This window comes from Megalobrama amblycephala, linkage group LG21 (assembly GCF_018812025.1).
Source record: "Megalobrama amblycephala isolate DHTTF-2021 linkage group LG21, ASM1881202v1, whole genome shotgun sequence".
NCBI classification, from domain to species: Eukaryota; Metazoa; Chordata; class Actinopteri; order Cypriniformes; family Xenocyprididae; genus Megalobrama; species Megalobrama amblycephala.
Window position 1 is genome coordinate 23587235 of NC_063064.1, and position 27154 is coordinate 23614388.

The window sequence follows — 27154 nt, forward strand, 5'->3', positions numbered from 1 at the left end:
CACGTAGCTGTACTAGACGAACGTAAGGCAACGTAATAAATATTTATCCATAAAGCGTCCTCTACAGATTGTAAAGAGTCACTGCATGGGTGTTTGACGCGCTGCAGTGCGGACCAGCGCAAAGGATGTTGCGGACAGTTGCGTTTAGTGAGGGCTGTGTCGTTTATATATCAAAATTCATTGGATGTATCGAATATCTGGATAGAATATTATTCATGTATATACTCTTTTAGTTTCTGTCGTTAGGCCTTTTGCAATATGATGCTCAATAGAGCTTGTTTATACGGCGAATTAGAGCACATGTCACGTGCCATAATTGTATATTTGCTTTAACCTTGGACTTTTTGCCATTTATATATGCATGTTTTTTATTTTATAGACATAATGTTTACGATTAGATAACCAGCTACGCTTCCAGTTGGTGTTTTTGTGGTTCTCCACTGGCTTTCAGTGCATTGTCAGTGTTATTGAAGAATGTTTTAAGTTACAGTGAATTCGCGTTTTTTTAATAGTAAAACGGCTGTTCATTTTAGCACCCGTAGACAGATTTTTTGATAGATGGACTATCACTAACAAAATGCAGAAGTCAGGGGGTTTATGGTTTTAGGAAAGGTCCCAGCTGATGGTTTGTGTCACTGTGAGGTCCCAAATGAAGATTTCAAAACGACGGAAAGGACTGACTTTTCGTAGTCTGTGTGGCAGGTAGGGTGAGAGACTTCCAAATATGTTTTGAAACCTGGGATTTGCTTTTACTGTTTTACTAAAGCATGTGAAATAATCTGGAGTAAGGCTTGCAATGAAATGTTAGTCTTATGTAAGCCATAAATTGTTATACAGTGCTTTTTATAAAAGAAAAATGTGTACATTTCCTACAAACTTTACTCCACCTTTCTGACATAAGGGAGAATGGGGTAAGATGTGTCAACTTCACATTTTTGTGTTGAAATATTTTAAAAGGGTCCATCATATAAGTCTTCCTGTGATTGAAAGAAAAGCAATGAGATTTTGTTTTTAAATTCTAAATCAGTATATTTTCATGTCAAGTATTTGCATGTTTTTATGTCAAACAAATGCACAGAATAATATGTTAGAATTTTTTGTTTTTCCAGTTTTTAAAGTTTCTTAAAATAAATAAATAAAATAAATGCAATTAGTTAACTGCACTGAACTATTTAATATTAAAAACTGTGAATAATGTGAAATAAAGACATTGGAAAGGCAGACGGCAACATTAAAACAAAATATGTGTTAATTATTTATATTTTTATTTGTATGATGATTCTCATCTCATTCAGAAAACTTAAAGCAAAATTGGCACAGCTTACCCCCACTCTTCCCTTGTGCTTTTGAACACAACATTTATGCATTTATAAAAGCATTATATGTATTTACTGTCTTGTCTTTCTCACTACCCATATGTGTCCTGGTGTTGTAATTTGTGTATGTATCTGTGTCCATTTCACTGTGTTGCACATCAGTATGTTTTGTGTTTTCTTCAGTTCACAGGGCTTTCGTAACGGCGATGTCTTTTCGTAATGTCAAGTCAAAGACACATTTTTCCTTTTGCGCATCAGCTTATGATTCAATAATGCATGTATCACCTTTCTCTGGGACATTGAGTGCAAACTGACCTTTGTGACATTCATCCTTAAGGATTCAGTTTCTGTCTGACCCATGCTTGCCTTAAGATGGATGGTGAGTGTCATAATAGTCAAAAGAGGACCTGCTGATGGTTTGAGATTGTATCATCGGCCAATACTGACCAATGTGCCAAATCCTTGATAACTAGCACAGAGAAGGAAAACAAAACAGCCGTAACGTCATTTCAAGCGTTGTATCAGCTAAAAGTGCTCAAAACCAATTGCTTGCTGAGTATAATCCATCTCTTCTCTTGTTTTTCTGGCTTGTAGGCTGGCAAAGGAGGGTTTTGGTGTCGACTAAATTGGTCAATTGCAAGATATTTGTCAGAGACGTAAGGTTATTGAAGAGATTTGTGAACATGGTGAGAGAGTTACACCGTCCTTCATAGTTCCCCCCCTTTCCCTTCCTGGAAATGTGGCTGCACTTCACTTTTCAGAGTTTGATCACAAAATGGCTGTTGACGCTTCCCTTCCCTGGGATTCAGAGGAATTTAAATGATTATTCTTTGTTAATTGAGGTGACCTGAATGAAACCCCCTCTGCTTTTCGCTCACCGTAACCTCACATCCCATGGGTCCCCTGGAACGTAACTGAGAAAAAAAGCTCATATACAGATTAGTGGGATATACAATCCATGCGATTGAATGCTTTAGTTGTTTCGCCAGCGTTACGGCCTGTGCGTGAACAACACCCATAAGTTTGTTCGGAACCTGCTTGTTAGTTAGTCGCTCATAAGGGAGAGGGTAGATAGCAGCTAATGTAGAAACTATCAAGGATATTCATCTGTACTTAAAGTGGATTCCAATTATTATGGGAATGAAGCAATAGCATTTCCACACATTGGCAGACCTTTTACGCTTCTGATTACAAAGATGTTTCTCATGCAATATAAAATTTGATATCATCTCAAAATATGGTCATAATAGAGTGCAATAATCTGGTTCTGGAAGTAAAAATCTCCATTTTCATTCATTTTCTCCATAGGGGAATAGATTTTTAATGATAACTTATAAACCTTTAAAGACAGACCTAATGTGAGTTATAAGAGAGTTATATGCCCTTTTTAAAGCCATCGGCCCACATTATGTCAACTGATTTTGTTGAATAATCATGTAAAACAATGGAATAATCACATAAAACTACACTACCCATGATTCTTCGAAAAAAATCTCCACCAAATCTCTTTATGCTCTCCAAGTTGTTAAATATATTTATTAGATGTGACAATATTCGTTAACACGACATATCACGATGCACAACATTGTTATCGTGGGCACTTAAAAATACTGTGAATAATTATTTAATATGAATTATTCAAATTTTTATGATACATCTATACTTTACCCATCAACCGTATAAAATGGCGTAACAAGTGAAAGAGCACGTTCATTCTCTGACAGCAGAGGGCGCTGATGGAACTGCAGAAATGCTGCGGTTACCCCAGAAAGCAGCTGTGCTAACAGTATTTAAAACGCTTGAAACAGCCATTTAGTTTTTTCGTATTCATAATGTCCAAATACTTAATACTTAAAGACTCAATAGGCTATTTATTTTCAATCTTGTATATTTTAATCTTGACTACAACATGCCCTAAATTGATTGAAAATGTTCTGATTATTTGTTATTGTTCAGTAACATAAAGTGGCATAAGGCTTCATTAGTTAACATGTTAATTCATTACTGATGATGAAAAATACTTATAAAGCATTTATTAATCTTATTTAATGTTTAATAACATTACTAAATCAAAGGTTACAATTATTATTTAATGGACCTGAGCTAAAACTAACAATGATTTGTTATATTTTTTAACTAACATTAACAAAAAAGAATACCTTCTGTAACAAATGTAGCTATTGCTCATTCTTAATCTTAGTTAATGCAATAAATAACATTAAATAATAAGACCTTATTTGCAAAGTGCTTTTCTTTTGCAGTTTAATCTGTTTGAAACATTTTACTTTAAACCTGTTATAGTGTGACAACACTTCTTTTGCAACTTATTTCAATTTCCAATGTGATAATACTGAATACCGTGATAAAAGCTTCAGCAATTATCGCAACATGAAAATTTGAGACTGTCACATTCCTTATATATGCATAATTTGAAGTAAATATACATAACATCTCTAAATCACTATTTTTTATTTCTCAACTTTTTATTCAATTTTGTCATTCTCATTGCTTTATGGGATTGTAGTTCTTTCATTAAACATGGAAGACGGTTAAATACACAATCTTGAACCTTTGTCTTTTGGTCCGATGTTGTGATTCACCTCGTAGGTTCATGGCTTATAACTCTTTAACTTAGACTTTTTATAAATACTAATACTAAAAAAATACTTCCGGAACCAAGGTTGCTGAAAAAGTTGGTTGTACTCAATGGCAATTTACAATTTTGGAGAAATTGGAAAGTGAGGCATGAGATATAATGGACAAAAACAAGTTGAATAGCTTCATTCTTCTACAATGGCTGTTATAGTCACAACAATATACTGCAGCTAGCTTAAAGAGCCCATTGATAACCAGCCACTGAAGGGTGTGGAAATGCTGGCTTGATGAACTTCAGTTGTATCTCAGTGTTCAAAAACCAACGCATAGTGATTAAACTCTTCACTGCTCACATTCTTTTGCCAACTCATGTGAATTTGGACCAAACAAGATTTCAATGTTTTATATTTTTGTAAATAGCATCATTCCTCCCTGTCACTGCCTGTATAACATTTAGACTGTCATAGGGCTGTGCGATTAATAGTAATTGATTTTCGATTTTGGTTTTGGCTTCCAACTACTACGAAAACAAAATTATCGAGGTAACACAATTATTCCGCCCTGCCACATACAGCGGTTTTCTTTTGTTCCTCCCTAAGCCAAACTTAACATCCAAATCAGCCGAATAAGTGAGTGTTATAAAATGCAGTCTACTAAACTGCAGGATGTGTATGATATTATACATTAAGCTATAAAAGAGACTCTGTTCCCCAGACGTCTTTCTGTGCGCGCACTCTGAGTCGGAGTGGAACGAACTTAAAGTATAATGTGCGCTTCGGATTCTTGACCAAACTTTCAAATAGCCTAAACACAAAAATGTCAAAATGCCGTTTTGGTAAATATCCTTGTAAATGCATTCGAGTATGTCTTCAGTGAATGTAAACAGTTGAGAAAGAAAACACGCGAGTAACAGTATATTGGATCCGTGCATTTGACAGCAGCCCAATATTACTGCTTCAGTCTGTGTCATTAATGTTAGTCAAACAACAAAAGACAAAGATAAAATCACTTACTGCTCTTGAATGAATAACTTTTGTAGCTTTAATAAGGATTAATCTATATTTAATGTATACAGTGAAGACTACGCAGTGTTTTTTTTTTTTTTTTTACATTTGATTATCTTGATCAGTTTCTGTTGTCTGTTACCTATATGAATACTACTGTTAGTACATCTTCCTGAAAAACTTAAAGCACTGTTTATTTAATTTCTTTTTGTTCTGTTGTATTTATTGTATGTAATTCGTTTCTTTGTTCTTATTGTATTGCTGACTGTTTACTTGTCTTCTGTACCTGTTTTGAGGACCTTTTACTTAGCTACATTAGTTAACCTATTGATAATTGTGAATTTTTACTGATATCGAAAACTATTTTTTTATTTTATTATTTTTGACTTTGACTTTCCACCAATAATCGTGTTAAATAATCGTGATTTCAATATTGACAAAAATAATCGAGCAGCCCTAGACTGTCATATTCCAGTTGTTTTCTACAAATCTCCATGTTTGCCTCTATCAAGGGTACATCAGTGCAGGTGTCAGTAACTTGGCACATGAGTTGGCAATATTACGCTCTGTCACTCTTCTTGGCTGAACTTTGTCTACCTGATGTCATAGTGCAGTTTGTTCCTAGATTGTCCGTAGAGCACTTCTCTAAGATGCTGCACTAGAGACTGCAGTTCTTGACGGATGCTGGGCTGGGCATGAGTTAGCGATTGAGCTACTGAATCTGAGCCGAGCTAGGCCCTGCATGTTTAACCAAGAAAACAATGGTGCTGCATGCCAAATAGCATGTTATTGGGTTCTTATATGCATCTTTCTTAACCCTAGTTTAATTGGAGGTAACTCCAAAATTGATCCTTGGAGTAAAGTAAACATTTAGAGTCTCTCATTTTAGTGCCGAATTTCATTTGTGTTAAGAGGCTGATGTTTAAGTTAAAAGTTTTAGTGGGACAATGGTGTTTAAGAATCCAATGACCAATACAGTTTATTGTCAAACACCTGATTTTAGAATTAGAGATAGACCGTTTTGTTTTGTTTTTTATGAACGATACTGATTATTTTTATTTACGTGGCTTGAAAACCGATATGAAAAACCATTTTTTTAAATTAATTGTTCTATGTGTGCTTTTTGACTCAATACTTACATGTCATATAAGTTATGCAATTAAGAAACATTAAAGTGTTAAATTACTTTAGAAGATTGTTCGCTATTGAACATAGTGAATCATTGTCGGATGCTATTTTTGAAAACTTACCAGATTCTCTTGCGCTGTTTATCTGTAAACTAAATAATTAAATACTGATAACTGACTAAGCAAAAGTGTGTGAATATCTGTAAAAATTTATATATATTGGTCAAACTGATTAGTAGTAGTATTTGACCTCATTGGTTATTAGCTGATACTGAATATTTACAGTAATTGTGGATGTTTGTTTCCCTTGTTGTAACATTTAAATGAACTGTCATCTAATACTCAAAGTTAACCTTTAAAAACACTAATAATTTACAAAAACTTGAATGTAATCTTTAGCCAGTCTCAAAATTAATATCTGTTTTTTATACTGTACATTATAATGTTGTGATACCCAGATTCACTTGTAAAATTTTAAAATGACTGATTTTAGTTTTTAGCATTTTATTTTTAATTCATTTTGACAAAATGGTACAGAATTTTAATATCAACCATATATCGGCCATAGCATGAAAATAATTATTGGCTTATATGAATGAGCCAGAATTTTAATATCAGTGTATCCTTTTTTTTCCTTCATTTTTTTCTTTTTTGTCTGGCATGGGATTTGAATACCATTGCTGTAGGGAAATAAGCAAAAGATGTTAATTTTCATAAATGCTGATAATGGTAAGGTTGTTAATGAATATTTTAGATGCGTTCATAATGGTTTCCCAGAAATGCCCAGCACACTTCATAGGCACATCGTAGGCTGCTTGGCCTCTGTATAATAGCATGTGCTGTTAGAAACATCCTTTGTTTATGCGGGCTAGTGCGGTGTCATTACTTTTTTATTCACGTTTTCTAGACGTTTCCTCCACTGTTTGTGGCCATTTTATTTGCGCAGGTATTTGGGTCAAAAAGTATGTGGGTCAATGGATGTGCCTAGTAGACTTTTTCTTTGTCTGCTAACAGCATAGTAACATTATAACGCTCAAAGCAGACTTTAATGTCAGCATTTTGCCTCTTGAATATGTAGCAGTAAATAACCGCAGGAATAAATTGGTGTTCTTATCTCATAACTTCTTTTTAAATCAGGCATTCCAAAGCTAATCTTTGGAATATTACCGTTTGTTGAAGTTTGACTGGCAATTGCATGTAGAAGCCAGCTCAACTGACCAATAGCACGTCGGCAAGATGGCAATAGCTATGGATAGGTAATTTAACAGATTTTGGTGGCTTTTCACAGATAAATGGCTCGTTTAAGCTGGGGGCTGCCAGAGTGCTCTCAGGGTTGCAGTGCCTAGCACCAGCTCTGCAGGACAACGCCAACATGAACGGCACTGCAGAGCAGCAGGACATTCTGCCCCCAAATTGCATGGTCAAGGAACGATGGAAGGTGGTAGGTATTCAAAAGATCCGCACCTGACATTTATATATAGAGGGACACAAATTTGGTGTTGAATTGAAAAACAATTTTCACAAAATTTCACAAACAATTACAATAAATTGGCATGTAACACATTGAATTAAATGTGATATAGAATTTTCGTGTAAATCTTTTTTGATGTTTGGTTTATTTAGAACTTTGAAAAATCATTTTTTGCAGTGCAGGTGTAATGCTGTGAGATAAATATAACAAAATAAAACATCCTGTTTCCTTTACTGATTTGACCTAAACATAGTGCAGGATCCTAAATATTTCTTATTCGTTGTATTCCACAATTTATCAAAAGACTAAATGTTTTTTCATGTTTAAAACATTTTTTGAATCCCATATTTTAAGATTTCTTTTCTGATATTTGGATTATTTGACTATTTTGTATCATAATAAATAAAAATACATAACTTTAATGAATTACTTTGGGGCAAGAACTTAAAAAAAAAAAAGAAAAGAAATTAAAAGCAGAAAATAAAAGTGAGAGTAAAGACTATTTTACATTTTTACAAAAAAAGATCAGTTGCAAATAAATGCTGTACTGAAAAAAATTGTATCATGATTTCCACAAAAATATTAAGCAGCAGCACAATTGTTTTGAGCATTGATAATAATAAGAAATTATTGAGCAGCAAATTAGCATATTAGAATGATTTCTGGATCATGTGACACTGAAAACTGGAGTAATGGCTACTCCAAATTCAGCTTTGCTATCACAGGAATAAATTACATTTTTAAACATGTAAAATAAAGAACAGTTGTTTAAAGGTGCCATCGAATTGAAAATTGAATTTACCTTGGCATAGTTGAATAACAAGAGTTCAGTACATGGAAAGTCTCAAACTCCATTGTTTCCTCCTTTTTATATAAATCTCATTTGTTTAAAAGACCTCAGAAGAACAGGCGAATCTCAACATAACACTGACTGTTAGGTAACAGTCGGGGTGTACGCCCCCAACATTTGCATATGCCAGCTCATGTTCAAAGCATTACACAAGGGCAGGCAGTATTAACGTCTGGATCTGTGCACAGCTGAATCATCAGACTTGGTAAGCAAGCAAGAACAATAGCGAAAAATGGCAGATGGAGCGATAATAACTGACATGATCCATGATAACATGATATTTTTAGTGATATTTGTAAATTGTCTTTCTAAATGTTTCGTTAGCATGTTGCTAATGTACTGTTAAATGTGGTTAAAGTTACCATAGTTTATTACTGTATTCACGGAGACAAGAGCCGTCGCTATTTTCATTTTTAAACACTTGCAGTCTGTATAATGCATAAACAACTTCATTCTTTATAAATCTCTCCAACAGTGTAGCATTAGCCGTTAGCCACGGAGCACCATCAAACTCATTCAGAATCAATGTAAACATCAAAATAAACACTGTACTTATGCGATTAGACATGCTGCATGACGAACACTTTGTAAAGATCCATTTTGAGGGTTATATTAGCTGTTTGAACTTTTTTTATGTTGTTTAAGGCAAGCGCGAGCTCTTGGGGCGTGGAGCACGAGAATTAAAGGTCCACACACCCTGAATCGTCTCATTTCTAATTATGCCCCAAAATAGGCAGTTAAAAAAATGAATTAAAAAAAATCTATGGGGTATTTTGAGCTGAAACTTCACAGACACATTCAGGGGACACCTTAGACTTATATTACATCTTAAAAAAAAAGTTCTAGGGCACCTTTAATTAATGTAATTTGTATATATAATTTAAATAATTATTTGATATATTAATTAATATTGTTAAATATGCTAAGTTGCAGATAAGTTTTCAGTAAAATGATATGGGGGCTTCTCAAAAAAGAATAAAAAAGAATGTGGGTACATATAGATAAAGCTTTCAATCTTTTCTTCTATGCTCTGAGTAGATTATGTAACAGTAAAGCTAATCGCTCTTTTGACCCCAATCACTGGGACTGTCTTGTCAAAAGACATCACAAAGAGATAAAATTCCACAACAGTTCCCAGTACAGGGGAGAAGAGAATCTTCTCACATGACTGCTCACTTCCAGTCCAAGTAAATGGGCTCAAGAACCGCTAGAGAACTAGACGAGTGACATTACTAACCATCAAATAGACAGGATGATTTATGAGTCACTTGAAATTAAAAGACTTCTGCTTTTCTTTCTCATTTGTCTTATGGAAATGTATTACTCTGTATTGTGAGGATATGAAAATTGCGACAATTTTATGCAAAGCTGACTAATGTTAGTTCTGCAGTGGGACTGCTGTGCTATTGCGTATCCCTGATCAATAGATGTGCCCTCTTTAATCAATAAAACAAGGATCATTCACATCTACAATTGCATGCAGATGTAGAAGAGTTTATGTTACAGTATTATTTGTTGAGCTTGTTGTTTTGAGACTGAATTGAAATCGATATGTCAGGAGAGTAAAATAAAGGTATTATGACACACTTGAAATGCAAATATTACAAAGTGCTTTTTGATTTTTACCAGATGCTTCTTCTAAAAGATGCTATTTTTATAAGATCATGAAACATCGACAGCTCTTACATTTGGAGGAAAACACAACTGTTTCTCTGACTTTAGGTTTCCCAGCTCATACTTGAAATCAATACCAAATGAAACAGATACAATTATCCTGTTGTGTTCCTTTTTGATATACAGCTGAAGAAGATAGGAGGAGGGGGGTTCGGGGAAATCTACGAGGCGTTGGACCTGCTGACTCGGGAGAATGTGGCGTTAAAAGTGGAGTCAGCTCAACAGCCCAAACAAGTCCTGAAGATGGAGGTGGCAGTTTTGAAGAAACTGCAGGGTAAGACATGGTCATCATTAGGTTTTGGTATTTTGGTACAGCATCAACATCACTTTGACATTGACAAGACATCGCATCGTCCGATAACTGAAGACAAAATCCCCACTGAAATGCACTGGGTCATTCATGTTATGCAGTACCCTTTGAACTCCTAAAATCTGTATTCTTGTGTTGTAATTTAAGGAAGTGTTTCTACAAATTGTATACCAGTCTTTTAGAATATGCTCAATCAAATACATTTTTATACACTGTCATTTAAAAGATCAAAAGTGACAGTAAAGACATTTATAATGTTATAAAAGATTTCTATTTCGAATAAATGCTGATTTTTGAACCTTCCAGTCATCAAAGAATCCTAAGAAAAAGTGTATCATGGTTTCCACAACTATTTTCAACATTGCTAATAATAAGAAATGTTTCTTGAGCAGCAAATCAGCATGATTTCTGAAGGATCATGTGACACTGAAGAATGGAGTAATGACTGCTGATAATCACCACAGGAATAAATTACGTTTTAAATTATGTTAAAGGTGCCCTAGATTCAAAATTTGAATTTACCTTGGCATAGTTGAATAACAAGAGTTCAGTACATGGAAAAGACATACATTGAGTTTCAAACTCATTGCTTTCTCTTTCTTATGTAAATCTCAACATAACACCAACTGTTACGTAACAGTCGGGGTGTACGCCCCAATATTTGCATATGCCAGCCCATGTTCCCAACATTATGAAAGGCATTAGACAAGGGCAGCCAGTAACGTCTGGATCTGCACAGGTGAATCAACAGACTAGGTAAGCAAGCAATAACAGCGAAAATGGAGATGGAGCGATAATAACTGACATGATCCATGATAGCATGATATTTTTAGTGATATTTGTAAATTGTCTATCTAAATGTTTCGTTAGCATGTTGCTAATGTACTGTTAAATGAGGTTAAAGTTACCATCGTTTCTTACTGAATTCACGGAGACAAGAGCCGTCGCTATTTTCATTTTTAAACACTTGCAGTCTGTATAATGCATAAACACAACTTCATTCTTTATAAATCTCTCCAACAGTGTAGCATTAGCCGTTAGCCACGGAGCACAGCCTCAAACTCATAGAGAATCAAATATAAACATCAAAATAAATACTTTACTCACATAATTCGAAGCATGCATACAGCATGCATGACGAACATCTTGTAAAGATCCATTTGAGGGTTATATTAGCTGTGTGAACTTTGTAAATGTGCTGTAATATAATCGAGAGCTCGTGTGGCAGGGAGCACGCGAATTAAAGGGGCGGCGCGCTGAAAAAATCAGTGCATAGTTAATGATGCCCCAAAATAGGCAGTTAAAAAAATGTATGGGGTATTTTGAGCTGAAACTTCACAGACACATTCAGGAGACACCTTAGACTTATATTACATCTTGTGAAAAAGCATTCTTGGGCACCTTTAAATAGAAAAACAGGTATTTAAAAATGTAATAATATTTCACAATATTACTGTTTTGACTGTATTTTGATCAAGTAAATGCAGCCTTGTTGAGCATAAGAGATTTAAAACATTAAAAAATCTCACCGACCCCAAACCTTTGAACGGTAATGTATATTTTTAACCATCTATTAAAACATTCTTAACCAAACTGATTTTCTTTTTCTGCATTTTTCTGCATTTATCATATCTATTGGTAATATGGGCTGTAATGTTTGGGCTGTTGTTCTCCCATCATTATGTTAATTCCTGGAGGATGATTTGGTTAGTTAAAGCACATAGAGGATTCACTGGATGTAAAGTGATATTGAGGATACAGGAAAAACCTATAAATTAATTTCCAGTTAAGACATTATTCCTAAGAAAAGATGTTGGAATCATTTCAATTATAAAAAAGAAAGACTCGAAGAAAAAGAGCCCTGTTGTGTTTCAAAGGCTTTATAGATTAAGTTGTATGCTAGTCGCATTGTATGATTTTATACAGTACTTAGTTGACATCATCATGATTGAAGTATTTATTAAAAGCTGTAGAGACTGACCATCCCATCAGAGCGGACCATGTGCGTGGCACGTTATATATTTAGCACTGTGAAAGAAGCGGCAGTAACACAGCCTACGTGACCGTGAACATGTGAAGCAATCATACAGCCGAACACACACACACACACACACACACACACACACACACACACACATTCTGATGATTCAAATCATCCATTAGTCATCAGAAAGAAGCAAAAAACAATCAAACAAAAAAGAAGTACAAGTTGTCATGTAATGGCATATAGTATAAAAAAATTGTGGACATGGTTACTGGCCATTTAATATTTAAATTTCCTGCACGTGTTAATGTTATTTTCTTTTTTAGGTAAAAACCATGTGTGTAAGTTCATAGGCTGTGGGCGAAATGATAAATTCAACTATGTCGTCATGCAGCTGCAGGTAAACGACTCCCTTTCATAATATAGTAGTCACATATAAAACCAAAGCTCATACACAGCAATGCAAATAAGTAATCCTTAAAAGATTAGTTCACTTCAGAATTAAAATGTCCTGATAATTTACTCACCCCCATGTCATGCAAGATATTCATGTCTTTCTTTCTTCAGTCGAAAAGAAATTAAGGTTTTTGAGGAAAACATTCCAGGATTTTCTTCATATAGTGGACTTCAACAGTTACCAACGGGTTGAAGGTCCATATTTCAGTTTCAGTGCAGCTTCAAAGGGCTCTACACGATCCCAGACGAGGAATAAGGGTCTTATCTAGTGAAACAAACCGTTATTTTCTAAAAAAAAAAAAAACATATATATATATATATATACTTTTTAACTACAAATTCTCATCTTGCGCTAGCATCCATGACTTCATGTATTATGTAATCATGTTGGAAGGGTCACATGTGATGTCGGCGGAAGTACCGACCCAGTGTTTACAAGACTAAGTCAAAAAAAAAGAAGGTAAAAAGGTAAAACAATAATGTCAGACGTTTTTGAGATGGGGTTTTTCGGTACTTCCGCCTACGTCATGCGAGACCTTTCGAACGTGATTACATAATCCATGAAGCCATGGACGCTAGTGCAAGATGAGCATTTTTAGTTAAAAAGTATATACATTTTTATTTTTATTTTTTTAGAAAATGACCGATCATTTCACTATATAAGCCCCTTACTATTAGCTGCACTGAAACTGCAATTTGGACCTTCAACCCATTGTTAACCATTGAAGTTAACTAAATGAAGAAAAATCCTGGAATGTTTTCTTAAAAAAACGTAATTTCTTTTTGACTAAAGAAAGAAAGACATCCTGGATGACATGGGGGTGAGTAAATTATCAGGAAATTTTAATTCTGAAGTGAACTAATCCTTTAAGTAAATTTCAATTACAGTCCGTTGAGAATTTTCTAGTACATCACAGATCACCATCACATACTGGTTTCTCTCAAAAGCCGTGTTTAGTACTACTGGTGTTATGGAGGTGTGAGGGCTTCACTTCCACTTTATCACTCTCAGGGTAGAAACCTGGCAGATCTCAGGCGAAGTCAGCCACGTGGCACCTTTACCATGAGCACAACCCTCCGCTTGGGAAAACAGATTCTAGAATCCATTGAAGCCATTCACTCTGTTGGCTTTCTCCACCGAGACATCAAACCGGTAATATCTAATAGCTTTCCTGAAAATGTAATTGCCTTGTAATCATGTGTATAATAATAAGATGATGCAACACTGTCATTTGATTTCCAGAAGTGATTTTATTTATCAAGGATGTATGGATTTTCTTTCCAGTCAAATTTTGCCATGGGAAGGCTGCCTTCAACATACAGGAAATGTTACATGCTCGATTTTGGGCTCGCACGACAGTATACAAACACCAATGGAGAAGTCCGACCGGTATGTCACAGTTTTTTCATTTGTTGTATGCGCTAAATAAAAATATGCGTTGCAATGAAATATGACATTTCTGTCTTTCAATATTATTGATTACAATACAACCATGATATTAAGTTGTCTTTTGATTGACCCCAAAGGTCTGGTTTTATTAAGAAGCACCTGAGATTTATTTGAGCAATAAAAAGCAATATTCACTGTAACAGTGCAGGCTGGCAGAGAGACGAGCTGAAAGCTCATGAGAGGTTTACAGAGCCCTCTGAATCAGGCACGGCTGTTTCCTCTTTTAGCTCATCACAAAGAGCTCTTCATTCGCACATGTTCCTCTCTTCTCCATCCTTCACACTATCTCTCTATTTCTCTGTACGTGCAGGTTTTAGTGCAGCGGTATGAATATTTAATAAGACTGCATGCATCAGTGAGCAATGCTCCCAGGTTCAGCCTGAGAGGGTGTAATATTTTCAGCCCTCTCTCTCTCTCTCTCTCTCTCTCTCTCTATTTCTCCCTCTTTCTCATTCGCCTTTCCTTTCTGCACAGCTGAGTCAGCTGCACTCATTGATTCAGGCAGGAAACTGAGTGTCATCCTTTAGTCTATCTATCTATCTATCTATCTATCTATCTATCTATCTATCTATCTATCTATCTATCTATCTATCTATCTATCTATCGTCTGTCTGTCTGTCTGTCTGTCTGTCTATCTCTGCTGAGCAATGCAGTGCTGCAGCACTAAAGTGTTTTTTTCCTGCAACCTTCAGGAGCTTTTTTCTGTTCCTGCATCAGATTGAAATATCAGTTTGAGCTGATCCAAAACCACCTCTTCAGATCAAATAATAACTTTATAATGTTGAACAAATAACAAAACAGGTTTAAAACCAGGCTGTAACTTTACTGTGAAGGAAATTATGCACTTTAAATGCCATTCAAGCATTCTGTGGTGCATCGCATTTATGAGATATGAATAAATCATTTCAGGATTATAAATAGTTTTGGTGTCCTCAGAACTGTAATTGTTGCCATTTTTGAAATGTATACAGTATGAATAGGACAGTTGTGGTCCAGAGTCATGTGCTGCCATGTTTGTTTGTTTGTTAATATTTGATGAAGTTTGTATATGTTTTAAATTGCACTCCATTTTTTTTATATAGCTACTTTTTTGTTATACTAACATTTTCTTAATGACAGTACATGATAGTACATTGCATGGGGTCATTTGTATAATTTTGCCTGATTTCTGCTTTTTCTTTTGTTTGACCATCTTGTCTTATTTTTGCAGTTTTCGTTTGGGGTTTTAAGTTATGACGTGCATGTCTGACGTATTTCTCCATCTGTTCCCTTCTCCCCCACACTCTCACCAATGGAAAGACTTTCATTGTGAGTGACTTCATGGAGTTCTCATCTTTGTTTTATATCTGACCTCACATTTTTTCATTTATATATATATATATATATATATATATATATTAGTACAGGAAAAGCAGATATTTATTTGACTAAAATAAAGTGAATCAAATGAATTGAACGTTTTGCACATTACATCTTTCCATATTTCAAGTTTGATTCTTAATTTCAATTTAATTTTTAATATTTTTACATTTAATAAGTGCATTTAAGAAATTCATGTCAAAGAAATGCTTGTGAGATTTCTTTTTGAGAGCTTGACCTTTATGTTCAGCAAAAGTGCTGTTTCTATAATTGGCAATAAAACAGTGAACACGGTAAGAGAAAATTAACTGCATCCAAATGAAATGTCATTTGTTCTTCAAAACAGATGCTATTTGTCATGTCATTTAGTTAATCAAAAAGAAATTAGTTGATTTGGTTTGTGAGAGAGTCCCTTTGGGACTCATACACACTCATGCATGCACAGACACACAGGTACATTTACGTGATGGAAGGTGTTTACCTTTTGCGTTGCGTGTTCACTGTTCTGGAAGAATGGAACATTATGTTCAGTCCCTGGGCAAAGTCATGGTGCTTCTTCTTTCAGAGTGTGTGTTGTGTCCCTCTCCTGTTGCTACAATTCCACTAAAACAGTAATAAAATTAATAATGCATACATTTTGATTTGTTCTGATTTACCTAAATATATAGTAAAAATACTAAGTATTGCATATCAAATGACAAAATTAAAATGCATTTTTCAATAACAGATTTTCTTAATACATTTCTGCCTTTAGCCCAGAACCGTTGCAGGATTTCGAGGGACTGTTAGATATGCATCTGTGAATGCACATAAAAACAAAGTAAGTGATTAGTTTATGTCTACTTATTATGTATTTATATCACACAATGTATTGTACAGAATATACAATCATCTAATGTTATTTGCCTATTCATTTTAATGAGCTTTTTTGTGTTTGTTTTTATAGGAAATGGGTCGCCATGATGACTTATGGTCATTGTTTTACATGCTGGTTGAATTTGCTGCTGGGCAGCTGCCGTGGAGGAAAATCAAGGATAAGGTTCTCTGACTTTCCTTGCCTTATTTGAAAATCATTGTTTATGTATTTTGTTTTATTCGTTTTGTTTATATTTTTATTACATTTTTTTCAATGTTTTATTCTATATCAGACAACCATTGTTGAAATCTACTCTTGTCATCTGCATCATTTAGGAGCAGGTGGGTCAGATTAAAGAGCGCTATGACCATAGGATGCTGCTTAAACACATGCCATCAGAGTTTAATGTCTTCCTGGAGCATGTTTTAGGCCTTGATTACTACACCAAACCCGACTATCAGGTACCTAGAGTAGAAACTCTCTATATATCTTTTTATGTTTAATATATGAATAATATTTACCAAATAGGATAGTAAAATAGCTTTTTATATTGTTATTATCTATCTATCTATCTATCTATCTATCTATCTATCTATCTATCTATCTATCTATCTATCTGTCTATCTGTCTATCTATCTATCTATCTATCTAGTTCAGTGGTTCCAAAACTTTTTAGCGTGGAGTACCCCCTGAAGGCATTACCATCCTTCTGCGTACCCCCTCTCTTCCACTTCGACTGCAGTCACACCTTTACCATTAAGGGACAATATTTACCCCCTAAATTGATTTTCCAGTGCATTTTTTTACCTTTATGAATAACTTTATACAATAAATAATGTTTTAAATAAAAATGTTCAATAGAGAAATATGCAATGTTGGTAAAACTAAGTAAAACTTTTAAATATTAAACTAAAACTGCCAGTAGGTGGCAGCAAGTTACTGTTTTTATGAGTGAGTCATCGAGTCATTCATTCAGTAACGAAGCAAGTGGCTGTGAATGAATCATTGAATCGACTCTCACGATTCGTTCAAAGCCGCAGAATTGTTCGTGAAACACGGACGTGTGTTGTAGTTCTGCTGTGGTTTTCGTTATTATTTCATTGCAAAATAGAGTAAATACTGGCAGTACTGTGTTTAAAATGTACGTTTTGTTTTTTGACCTGTTGTATAATAATGCCACGTTTGCAGTCATGTGGATATTTGGGAACAAGTGCGTTCTTGCTCGTTATCATCATTAAACACAAGAACTCACACAAGGTATGTTTTTGTATCGGAGAAAGTCTGTATTTGTTCTTCATGCGAGTAAGTGCTAAATCCCCACTTTTACAAAGGTGCACTGTCGAGAACGACAGTAATTTAGCGCGATTTAAGGCAGCAGATTCGGCACGCAATCTATCATATGATTAAATGTACTGGATTTATGAAATTTTGGCAGTTAGAAATACATGCTCTATTTTAATATTATTTTAATGTAGAATTAAATGAACTACTCAGCATTTTGTTCGCGTACCCCCTTTGTCACTTCACGTACCCCAGTTTGGGAACCACTGATCTAGTTTATTACGGTGTTATAGAAGAACATTTCATTATACAGATATGAGTGGTCTTTTCTAAGGTGTCTTTTTTTTGTGTCAGCTCCTGATGTCAGTGTTTGAGAACAGCATGAAAGAACGCATCATCACAGAGAACGAGCCATATGATTGGGAGAAATGTGGGACGGACTCCATGATGTCTGCCACCACACCGACAGCAGCGCAGCAGAACACACGGCCTACAGCGGCTATGGTTGGGTAAGAACCGCATGCATGTGTGAACACATCACCCGTCGTGTGTATATGCCTGTGGATGTGTGACTCCATCCATCCATCCATCCATCTTGTTAAATTATTGTAAACAATGTATTTAAATGATATTGTAATCATAATTGTTTTTAAAATTGAAATACTGTTGATTTTGCCATGAATATAGCCATTGGTGCTGATATAGTGTTAAATCATAAATAATGCTTTATACTTCAAGATCCTCAGTTACAGTAACACACAAATGCATCACACTTAACAAAACCCACACTAATTCACAGGCAGTCTCTTGGGGGACCGTCACATAAAACATTGTCACATAAAAGCCATACAGATGGATGAAAGGCATGATTAACTTCTGAAATACTCAAGCAACTGAAAAAACAAGAGACAAGCTTGAGTCTGTTGTCTTATTTGTTGTGCTTAATTACTGTTATTTGCATACTGATACATTTTGCAAACGGATTTATTGGTCACAATCATCCAGTGCTTCTTGGAACATTGTAGCTAGTTTTTAGTAGGTTTGTACATTTAGTGAGGAGAAAACTCACTTCTGATGGAAATGTCACTGACTTATTTTAGTCCAGAGAGTTGTTGTATTGCTCCAGGACATGAAGAACATTTTACCATGAAAAAGAAAAATGTCTGATGACTTTTAAAGGAGTTCCCCCTCTGATGCTTCATTTTGAATGCTCTGGGTGATATTTACAGAAAATGACTCTATAAAGGTGAAGCATGTCATTCCGGCGACACTACTGGCACTAATCAGATTTTTTTCAAATAAACAAAGAAAATATGTTTCCAAATAGGTTTCCCAAAACATTTTCTAAGGTCATTGAGGGTCAATTTGATTTTTTTTAATAGAAATTGATTTTGTGATCTTTTCTTGGACCTCTAGGGTCATAAATGTGACCCAGATGCCTGGTGACCTTCAGAGGGAAAATACAGATGATGTTGTGCAGGACGAACACCTAAGCGACCAGGAAAACGCCCCTCCGATTCCCTCTGGCCGGCCAGCTGATGGTAGTCAGTTACCCACTGACGCAGATGCATGGGAGGAGACAGACTTTAATCGCAACAAACTCAGGATTAATCTTGGAAAGGTGCAGAAAGCTTCAATGAATATAATCCAATCAAATACTTTTAATGATTATATTTTAAAAAGCCTTTTTTTTATTTTAAAACCAGTTAAACATTATAATCCATTTGAAGTTTTATAAGTCAGTTTTTTTTGTTTGTTTGTTTTTTCATCTCTTTGATTTTATATTGCAGGGAGGTCAAGAGGAAGATGGTAGCCGGGGTGTGTGTCCTGTGTCGCCACAAAGGGGAGGTTTGGACTCTCCAGGTATGCAGGTGCACTCACTCAGGTATCGACGGGTCAACAGCCCTGAATCTGATCGCATATCTGCCGCTGATGGACGGGATGGTTACGGGCAACGGTGGGTCGAAATGTTGCTTTGAATTTGTCCAAACTTTTGTATTGACTCCATCAATCAGAAGTTAGAGAACAAACAATAATTTATTTATTTAATTTATAATATTAATTTTTTACTGTTTTGAGCCATAATACATAATGTGATGCTGTTTTTGCACTTCATTGTCATTTATGTATTAAGTTTCACATGTAAAGAGATCATAATGTAATTAGTAGGCTATTTTCATTGAAGTTTTAATTCACTGCATTATTCAAATAAAGGGATTACAACATGGTTATTTTATATATACACTACTGCTAAAAAGTCTTGTAAGATTTAAGTAAGATTTAAAAAAAAAAAATTATTAATACTTTTATTCAACAAGGATGTATTAAATTGATAAAAAGTAAAACATTTACAATGTTACAAAAGATTTCCATTTGAAAAAAAGTATGTTCTTTTGAACTTTCTAATCATCAAAGCATCCTGAAAAAGGTACAAAAATATTAAGCTGTTTTCAACATTGATAATCCTAAGAAATTATTCTTGAGCACTAAATCAGCATTTTTGAATTATTTCTGAAGGATCATGTGACACTGGAGTAATGGCTTCTGAAAATTCAGCTTTGCCATCACAGGAATAAATGAATAAAAAATTAAATTATTAAAACAAATATATATATAATAATAATATAATATCTAAAAATATTTTTAATAATATAATATTTCAAAATATTATTGTTTTTACTGTAGTTTAAATATTTTTTCTTTGAATTTTCTCCAAAAATGTATGTGTGTGTGTGTGTGTGTGTATATATATATATATATATATATATATATATATACACTACCGCTCAAAAGTTTGGGATCGGTAAGATTTTTAATGTTTTTAAAAGAAGTTTTGTCTGCTCACCAAGGCTTAATTTATTTAATTAAAAATACAGTAAAAACAGTAATATTGTGAAAAATTATTAGAATTTAAAATAACTGTTTTCTATTTGAATATATTTTACAAAGTAATTTATTCTTGTGTTGGAAAAGCTGAATTTTCAGCATCGTTACTCCAGTCTTCAGTGTCACATGATCCTTCAGAAATCATTCTAATATGCTGATTAGTTCCTCAAAAAATATTTGTTATTACTATCAATGTTGAAAACAGTTGTGTACTTTTTTTTTCAGGATTCCTTGATTTAGCATTTATCTGAAATACAAAGCTTCTGTAGCATTATACACTACCGTTCAAAAGTTTGGGGTCAGTAAGAATTTTTATTTTTATTTTTTTTTAAAGAAATTAAAGAAATTAATACTTTTATTCAGCAAGGATGCATTAAATCAATCAAAAGTGGCAGTAAAGACATTTATAATGTTAAAAAAGATTAGATTTCAGATAAACACTGTTCTTTTGAACTTTCTATTCATCAAAGAATCCTGAAAAAAAAATATTGTACACAAATATTTTGTACAATTGTAAACAATAAATGTTTCTTGAGCAGCAAATTGACATATTAGAATGATTTTTGAAGGATCATGTGACACTGAAGACTGGATTAACGATGCTGAAAATTCAGCTTTGCCAACACAAGAATAAATTACATTTTAAAATATTTTCAAATAGATAACAGTTATTTTAAATTGTAATAATATTTCACAATATTACTGTTTTTACTGTATTTTTAATTAATTAAATGCACCCTTGGTGAGCAGACGAAACTTCTTTTAAAAACATTAAAAATCTTACCGATCCCAAACTTTTGAGCGGTAGTGTATGTATATATATATATATATATATATATATATATATATATATATATATATATATATATATATCCTCAATGATGAAATACATGAAATAGTCTGCAGGTGCATTTGAAATGTCATTTCAGTTCTACTTTCTGAGTATGAATTATCATATGCAGTAAAAGACAACAATACTCAAGCACTGTAAAAGACTTCTCTCCTGTATGATTTCATATGAGTCTCTTTAGACCTTAGAACTGTACACGATTTATGAGCTTCTACAACTTTTGACCTCCTACTCAGGGGTAGGCAAGTTCGGTCCTAGAGAGCCGCTGTCCAGCAGAGTTTAGCTCCAAACCTGAAAAAAACCCTCACCTGCCTTTAGCCTTAGTAATCCCGAAGAGCTTGATTAGCTTGTTCAGGTGTATTTGATTAAGGTCGGAGCTAAACTCTGCAGGACAGCGGCTCTCTAGGACTGAACTTGCCTACCCCTGTCCTAACTGAACTCCTTTCCACAGATTGATCATAGAAATAAAAACAGTATAAATAAAAATGAATGACAGTTTTCTCTTAGGCAAACAATAAGTGCAACCATAATCAAAAGTCATCAAATAGAGACCAGATTTTTCTTTACGCATGATACAGAGCTAAGAGATGGTTACAACTACACAGCCCAGCCTAAGATAGCTTTCATATTGGGATACACAGTATTTGCATGCATCAGGGAGCTGCTTTAAAAATGCAGGGTATTGAAATCACGTTTGAATGCACGCTTACATTTTACTTTCGATTTCGTGATTACGCGTACTCTGAATAGGGAGCGGCAGTGCTGAGCACACATTCTACAAGATAAGACATTTGTCAGACACTTAGGCTCTGTTGTGTAACGTTTCCTCCGCCATGGTCTTGTCAGTCATCTCGTCACTTACTCTTGTCACATGATCAGTGAACTCTGATTCCTGCTGCACTACGTATGGCTCTGCAGTTGGATGAGCTGGATGGAATTGAAGCAACCATTATCCAACTGAATTAAATGTTTTTTTTTATTTCTACAAAAGGCAAAATGACAGTGGTGGCATATTCTATCCTAATTTCACCCTCACACTTCGTCATGGCAATATTGCAAGACAGCTTTTCACCTCGATGAGAAATCTTGTCACATTTTAATCACGAGGTCTCATCACACCGCTATAATTTAATAGAATATAATAGAATATTGTGTTCATACTGTACTGCCCATTCATAATCTTAAAGGGTTAGTTCACCCAAAAATGAAAATTATGTCATTAATGACTCACCCTCATGTCGTTCCAAACCCGTAAGACCTCCGTTCATCTTCGGAACACAGTTTAAGATATTTTAGATTTAGTCCAAGAGCTTTCTGTCCCTCCATTGAAAATGTATGTACGGTATACTGTCCATGTCCAGAAAGGTACGAAAAACTTCATCAAAGTAGTCCATGTGACTTCAGTGGGTTAGTTAGAATTTTTTGAAGCATCAAAAATACATTTTGGTCCAAAAATAACAAAAACTATGACTTTATTCAGCATTGTTTTCTCTTCCGGAATCCTTTCCATTGAATTGATTCCATTGAATTGATTCCATTGAATCCTTTCATCTGTCGGCGTTGGTAATGCACTTTTACATCGCCGTGGTTGTTTTTGGCGATTAGGACATCTGCAACATGCACACTTACGCACCATTTTAAAAAATATAGCAATACCAAAATACAAACAATGTAGAATAGCTTGAATACAGCGTGCGTCTCCCTCAAACTGTAAACGAAGCTCGGGCGCACCGGATAACACGTCAGCAGCGTCACTGCGGAGTCGTGAACCACACTCCGTAGCAGAAGGGGGCGGAAGAGAATACAATGCTGAATAAAGTCGTAGTTTTTGTTATTTTTGGACCAAAATGTATTTTCGATGCTTCAAAATGTCGCCGATGTCCTAATCCACGGCGACGTAAAAGTGCATTACCAACGCCGACAGATGAAAGGATTCAATGGAATCAGTTCAATGGAAAGGATTCTGGAAGAGAATACAATGCTGAATAAAGTCGTAGTTTTTGTTATTTTTGGACCAAAATGTATTTTCGATGCTTCAACAAATTCTAACTAACCCACTGATGTCACATGGACTACTTTGATGATGTTTTTATTACCTTTCTGGACACGGACAGTATACCGTACATACATTTTCAATGGAGGGACAGAAAGCTCTCGGACTAAATCTAAAATATCTTAAACTGTGTTCCGAAGATGAACGAAGGTCTTACTGGTGTGGAACGACATGAGGGTGAGTCATTAATTACATAATTTTCATTTTTGGGTGAACTAACCCTTTAATAGTTTTGCATCATTTAGCATCATAAATTCATTATTTATTCCTTTCTCAGCTCACGAATGGACATCCTGGGTTCTCCTTCTCGGCATGTTTACTCCTCCCAGCCTGCTCAGATGCTGTCCGTCGACGGTTGTCGCGGAGACCGCGGTCGTAATGAGGCCTCTGCATCAGTGGACCAGGAAGCCCACAGCAATGCCTTCATCCGCTCCGTCCCACTCGCAGAAGAGGAGGACTTTGACAGTAAGGAGTGGGTTATCATAGACAAAGAAACGGAGCTCAGAGACTTCCACCACCTCCCAGGGGCCGAGCCCACCACATCCGGCACCACGGATGAGGAGCCGGAGGAATTACGCCCTCTGGAGGAAGGAGAAGAGCGGCGGAGACATAAGGGGACAGATCCGTCAGTCAGACCCAAGACGTCACACGGCGACCGGACTACACGAGGCATGCTGCCCCTTACGGAGGAGGAGGCGTCCAGGAGGAGTGGGAAAGGCCAGTCAACATCAGCGGAGAGCCCTGTGCAGTCACCCTGTCACTCGCTGCCTTCCGGACGGCCACGGCGGAGAGAGTCAGAATCCAACGGACCTCAGAGACAGGTAAGATTATCCTGACTAACCTGCACTGACATTCTTAGCCTAAAGATGGAGTGCATTGGTGGGTTTGAGGTGAGTGAGGCTGCAAATATTTGATGGTGGTAAAGAAATCATGAGGTCCAGTTAGAAGCGCTATATAAATTTTACATGGATCATTCTTTGCATGCGGTGTGGGTGCAATGTTTTCGAGCTTTTGACACACTGAAGAAAAATGGATTTTTAAAATTAGATCAGGAAAAGGATGCTTATTGTTCACAAACCAGCACTTATCAGATGAGTACTGGATTTTATCAGCTAATAATGAAATAACATAAGTTGGCCGGAACACTATACTTTCTTTATATTACATTGCATCTTGCTATTTTGTTACTTCTCTGCTTGCAAATTAATAACAGATATTTTCAAAATGTTATTAATATATTTTAACTATATGAAATATATTAAAACATATTAATACATTTTTTAAATATTTTATATTTTACACAATTTAATAAAAATTTAATACCAACTTTTTTAGTATATACAACCATTCAAACATTTGGAATCAGTAAGATTTTTTTTTTTTTTTTGAAGATATAAATACTTCAAAATAAATATAAACATATAAATACTTCTATTAAAATTGAAAACATTTTTTTTTTAAATTGTAGTAATATTTCACAATGCAACTGTTTTTACTGTATTTTTGTTGAAATAAACACAGCCTTGGTGAGCATAAAAAGACTGAAACATTAAAAATTCTTACTGATCCTAAATTTTTGGACAGTTATGTATCTCTATGTAAATGTTTGTAATAAATTGTGTAAAATATATAACTAAACTTATAATCCTCTTTGGAGCACTTTCTATCCTCTTTATAATGTGGTGCCTGATCTTTTCAGCCGCCACATACAGAGAATGACCTACATTAGGGATTTCTTGTACCTTAGAAAGAAATTTCTTCACTTTCCACTTGTTCCAAGGGCGAACATAAAATACTGGTTCCAGAGACATGTGCAGGAGACTTGGTTTAGCTTAAGTCCCAATTTTAAAAATAGCTTAAAACCAACTCATAATCAAGATAAAGCAAATGCTTTATGATGAGGCGGTGCTATTGTCTCACTCCACTTTTTACAGGGTGTGTGCCTATTTCTTTCTCCCTTTCTTCTCTCTCCGTCTGTCACTCTCTCTTTAATTCACTGTCTGACACACAGACTCATGCCTCATCTCTTCTTTTCTGACCATCAAACATTTGGTTTTCACATGATTTGCTACAATGTAATGATTCTTCTTTGTTCATGGTTTGTATTTTGAAAAATTTGTTGTATGTAGAAGTTCAGCTGTAACTAAGGGGGTATTCAAACTGCTCTAAGGTCATGTACACACTACAAAGCTTTGATCAGTTATCACTATCATTTGTAAAGAATAAGGAATCTTTGCGATATGGAGGTAACCATAATTATATTTTCACTTCCTGCGATTGTAAACAACAAACATGCATACCAAACAGTGATAGTGGCTGATTACCGTGCCATTTGTTATGAAATCATTTATGCCCATTAAGCTGATTTCATTGCATTAACTAGTAGCTCAGTTTAGTTCTGACTTCACTACATGGATTGAAGTTGCTGCTATCTTAAAGAGATAGTTCACCCAAAAATGAAAATGTTGTCATTTACTCACCCTTTACTCATTTATTTGTTTATTCTCTTCTTTGGAACATAAAAAAATAATTTGAGAATTTTTTTTTTTTTTTTGTCCATACAATGAAAGTCAATGGTAACCAAAACATTCTTCAAAATATTGTCTTTTATGTCCCACAGAAGAAAGAAAGTCATACAGGTTTGGAACAACATGAGGATGAATAAATAATGATAGAATTTTCATTTTTTGGGTGAACTGTTCCTTTAACCTTCTAGAAATGATTTCACTTGTTTAATTCGGTTGTCACTCCTGTAATAACTGAACTCAATGTGAACAGAATGGGATTAAATATAGCTGCAGTGTGTACGTGGCCCAAATTTCTTTTATTTTTTCCTTCCATATGGAATTACTAGATGATTTCTTAAACCTTTTGAAATATCAAGTTTGTTTTCAGCATTTTTTACATAAAAAAACATAATAAACTCTTGATCTGTGAGGCTAAACCAGCCCTTTGCTAATGGGATTTCGGGGCTACGTCTTTCTTGTCCTTCAGAAAAACACTTTTTTTTCTTCTTCTTCTTCTTTTTTTTTTACCTCAGTACTGTGTTTGTTGTTTTGACTGCGTTGTAAATGAGTGGTCTACTGCTGAGCGTTTCTACGAATTTCTTAAACTCTTACTGTGGTTTATCTTTTTAGGATGCTCAGCACTAAACCGTTCAGTAAAATTCTGCACTAATTCACATTAAAGTTATTCATTTTCATATTTTGATGTTTGTCATCCCTCATAGTCCAAAAAACAAAATGTGTGAAAAGATTTCAGCCGCTCTTTACCACTAGGGTGAGCCAGATGACATACAGTAGACCAGCAGTTTTGCTCATCTTAAAAGTTAGCTAGTTTATTCTTCATTTAGCCATGAGGAAATATAGCAGATAAAAAAAAAATTCTGGGGCATTTTTCTGAATTCTGTTTGGAAAAACTTGCTCCTTACATTGTTTCGCTGTAAACACAGTCACAGCCTTTTCACGCTGAACTGAGATTGCTGGATTGTCTCTTTTGTATGATAGCCAAAACCTCAAATCAAAACAGATGAGGATGCTCATTTTCCCAGCAGTCGTCACCTTTTAAATGCCCACTGCCTTTTGCTCGGCCTTTCGCTCAAAATCACGTATGACACGTTGATTTCACCCACG

At 34.9% G+C, this 27154-nt stretch overlaps 1 protein-coding gene across 3 annotated transcripts in view; it reads left to right on the forward strand.

Annotated features, from left to right (window-relative positions):
* The window catches only part of ttbk1a (tau tubulin kinase 1a), a 35910-nt gene that overhangs the window by 774 nt on the left and 7982 nt on the right, over positions 1–27154 (forward strand). The window contains exons 1-14 of one of the 3 annotated variants that reach the window (XM_048171919.1): positions 83–702; positions 7331–7483; positions 10164–10311; positions 12658–12731; positions 13800–13940; positions 14073–14177; positions 15537–15545; positions 16351–16416; positions 16543–16635; positions 16788–16913; positions 18088–18242; positions 19150–19354; positions 19524–19690; positions 23800–24343. In XM_048171919.1, the coding sequence (XP_048027876.1) occupies positions 7415–7483; positions 10164–10311; positions 12658–12731; positions 13800–13940; positions 14073–14177; positions 15537–15545; positions 16351–16416; positions 16543–16635; positions 16788–16913; positions 18088–18242; positions 19150–19354; positions 19524–19690; positions 23800–24343 (1902 nt within the window). In that variant the 5' untranslated portion in view covers positions 83–702; positions 7331–7414. Of the gene's footprint in view, positions 1–82; positions 703–7330; positions 7484–10163; positions 10312–12657; positions 12732–13799; positions 13941–14072; positions 14178–15536; positions 15546–16350; positions 16417–16542; positions 16636–16787; positions 16914–18087; positions 18243–19149; positions 19355–19523; positions 19691–23799; positions 24344–27154 lie in introns of those variants that run through there. The other 2 variants (XM_048171918.1, XM_048171921.1) reach the window with 2 other exon arrangements.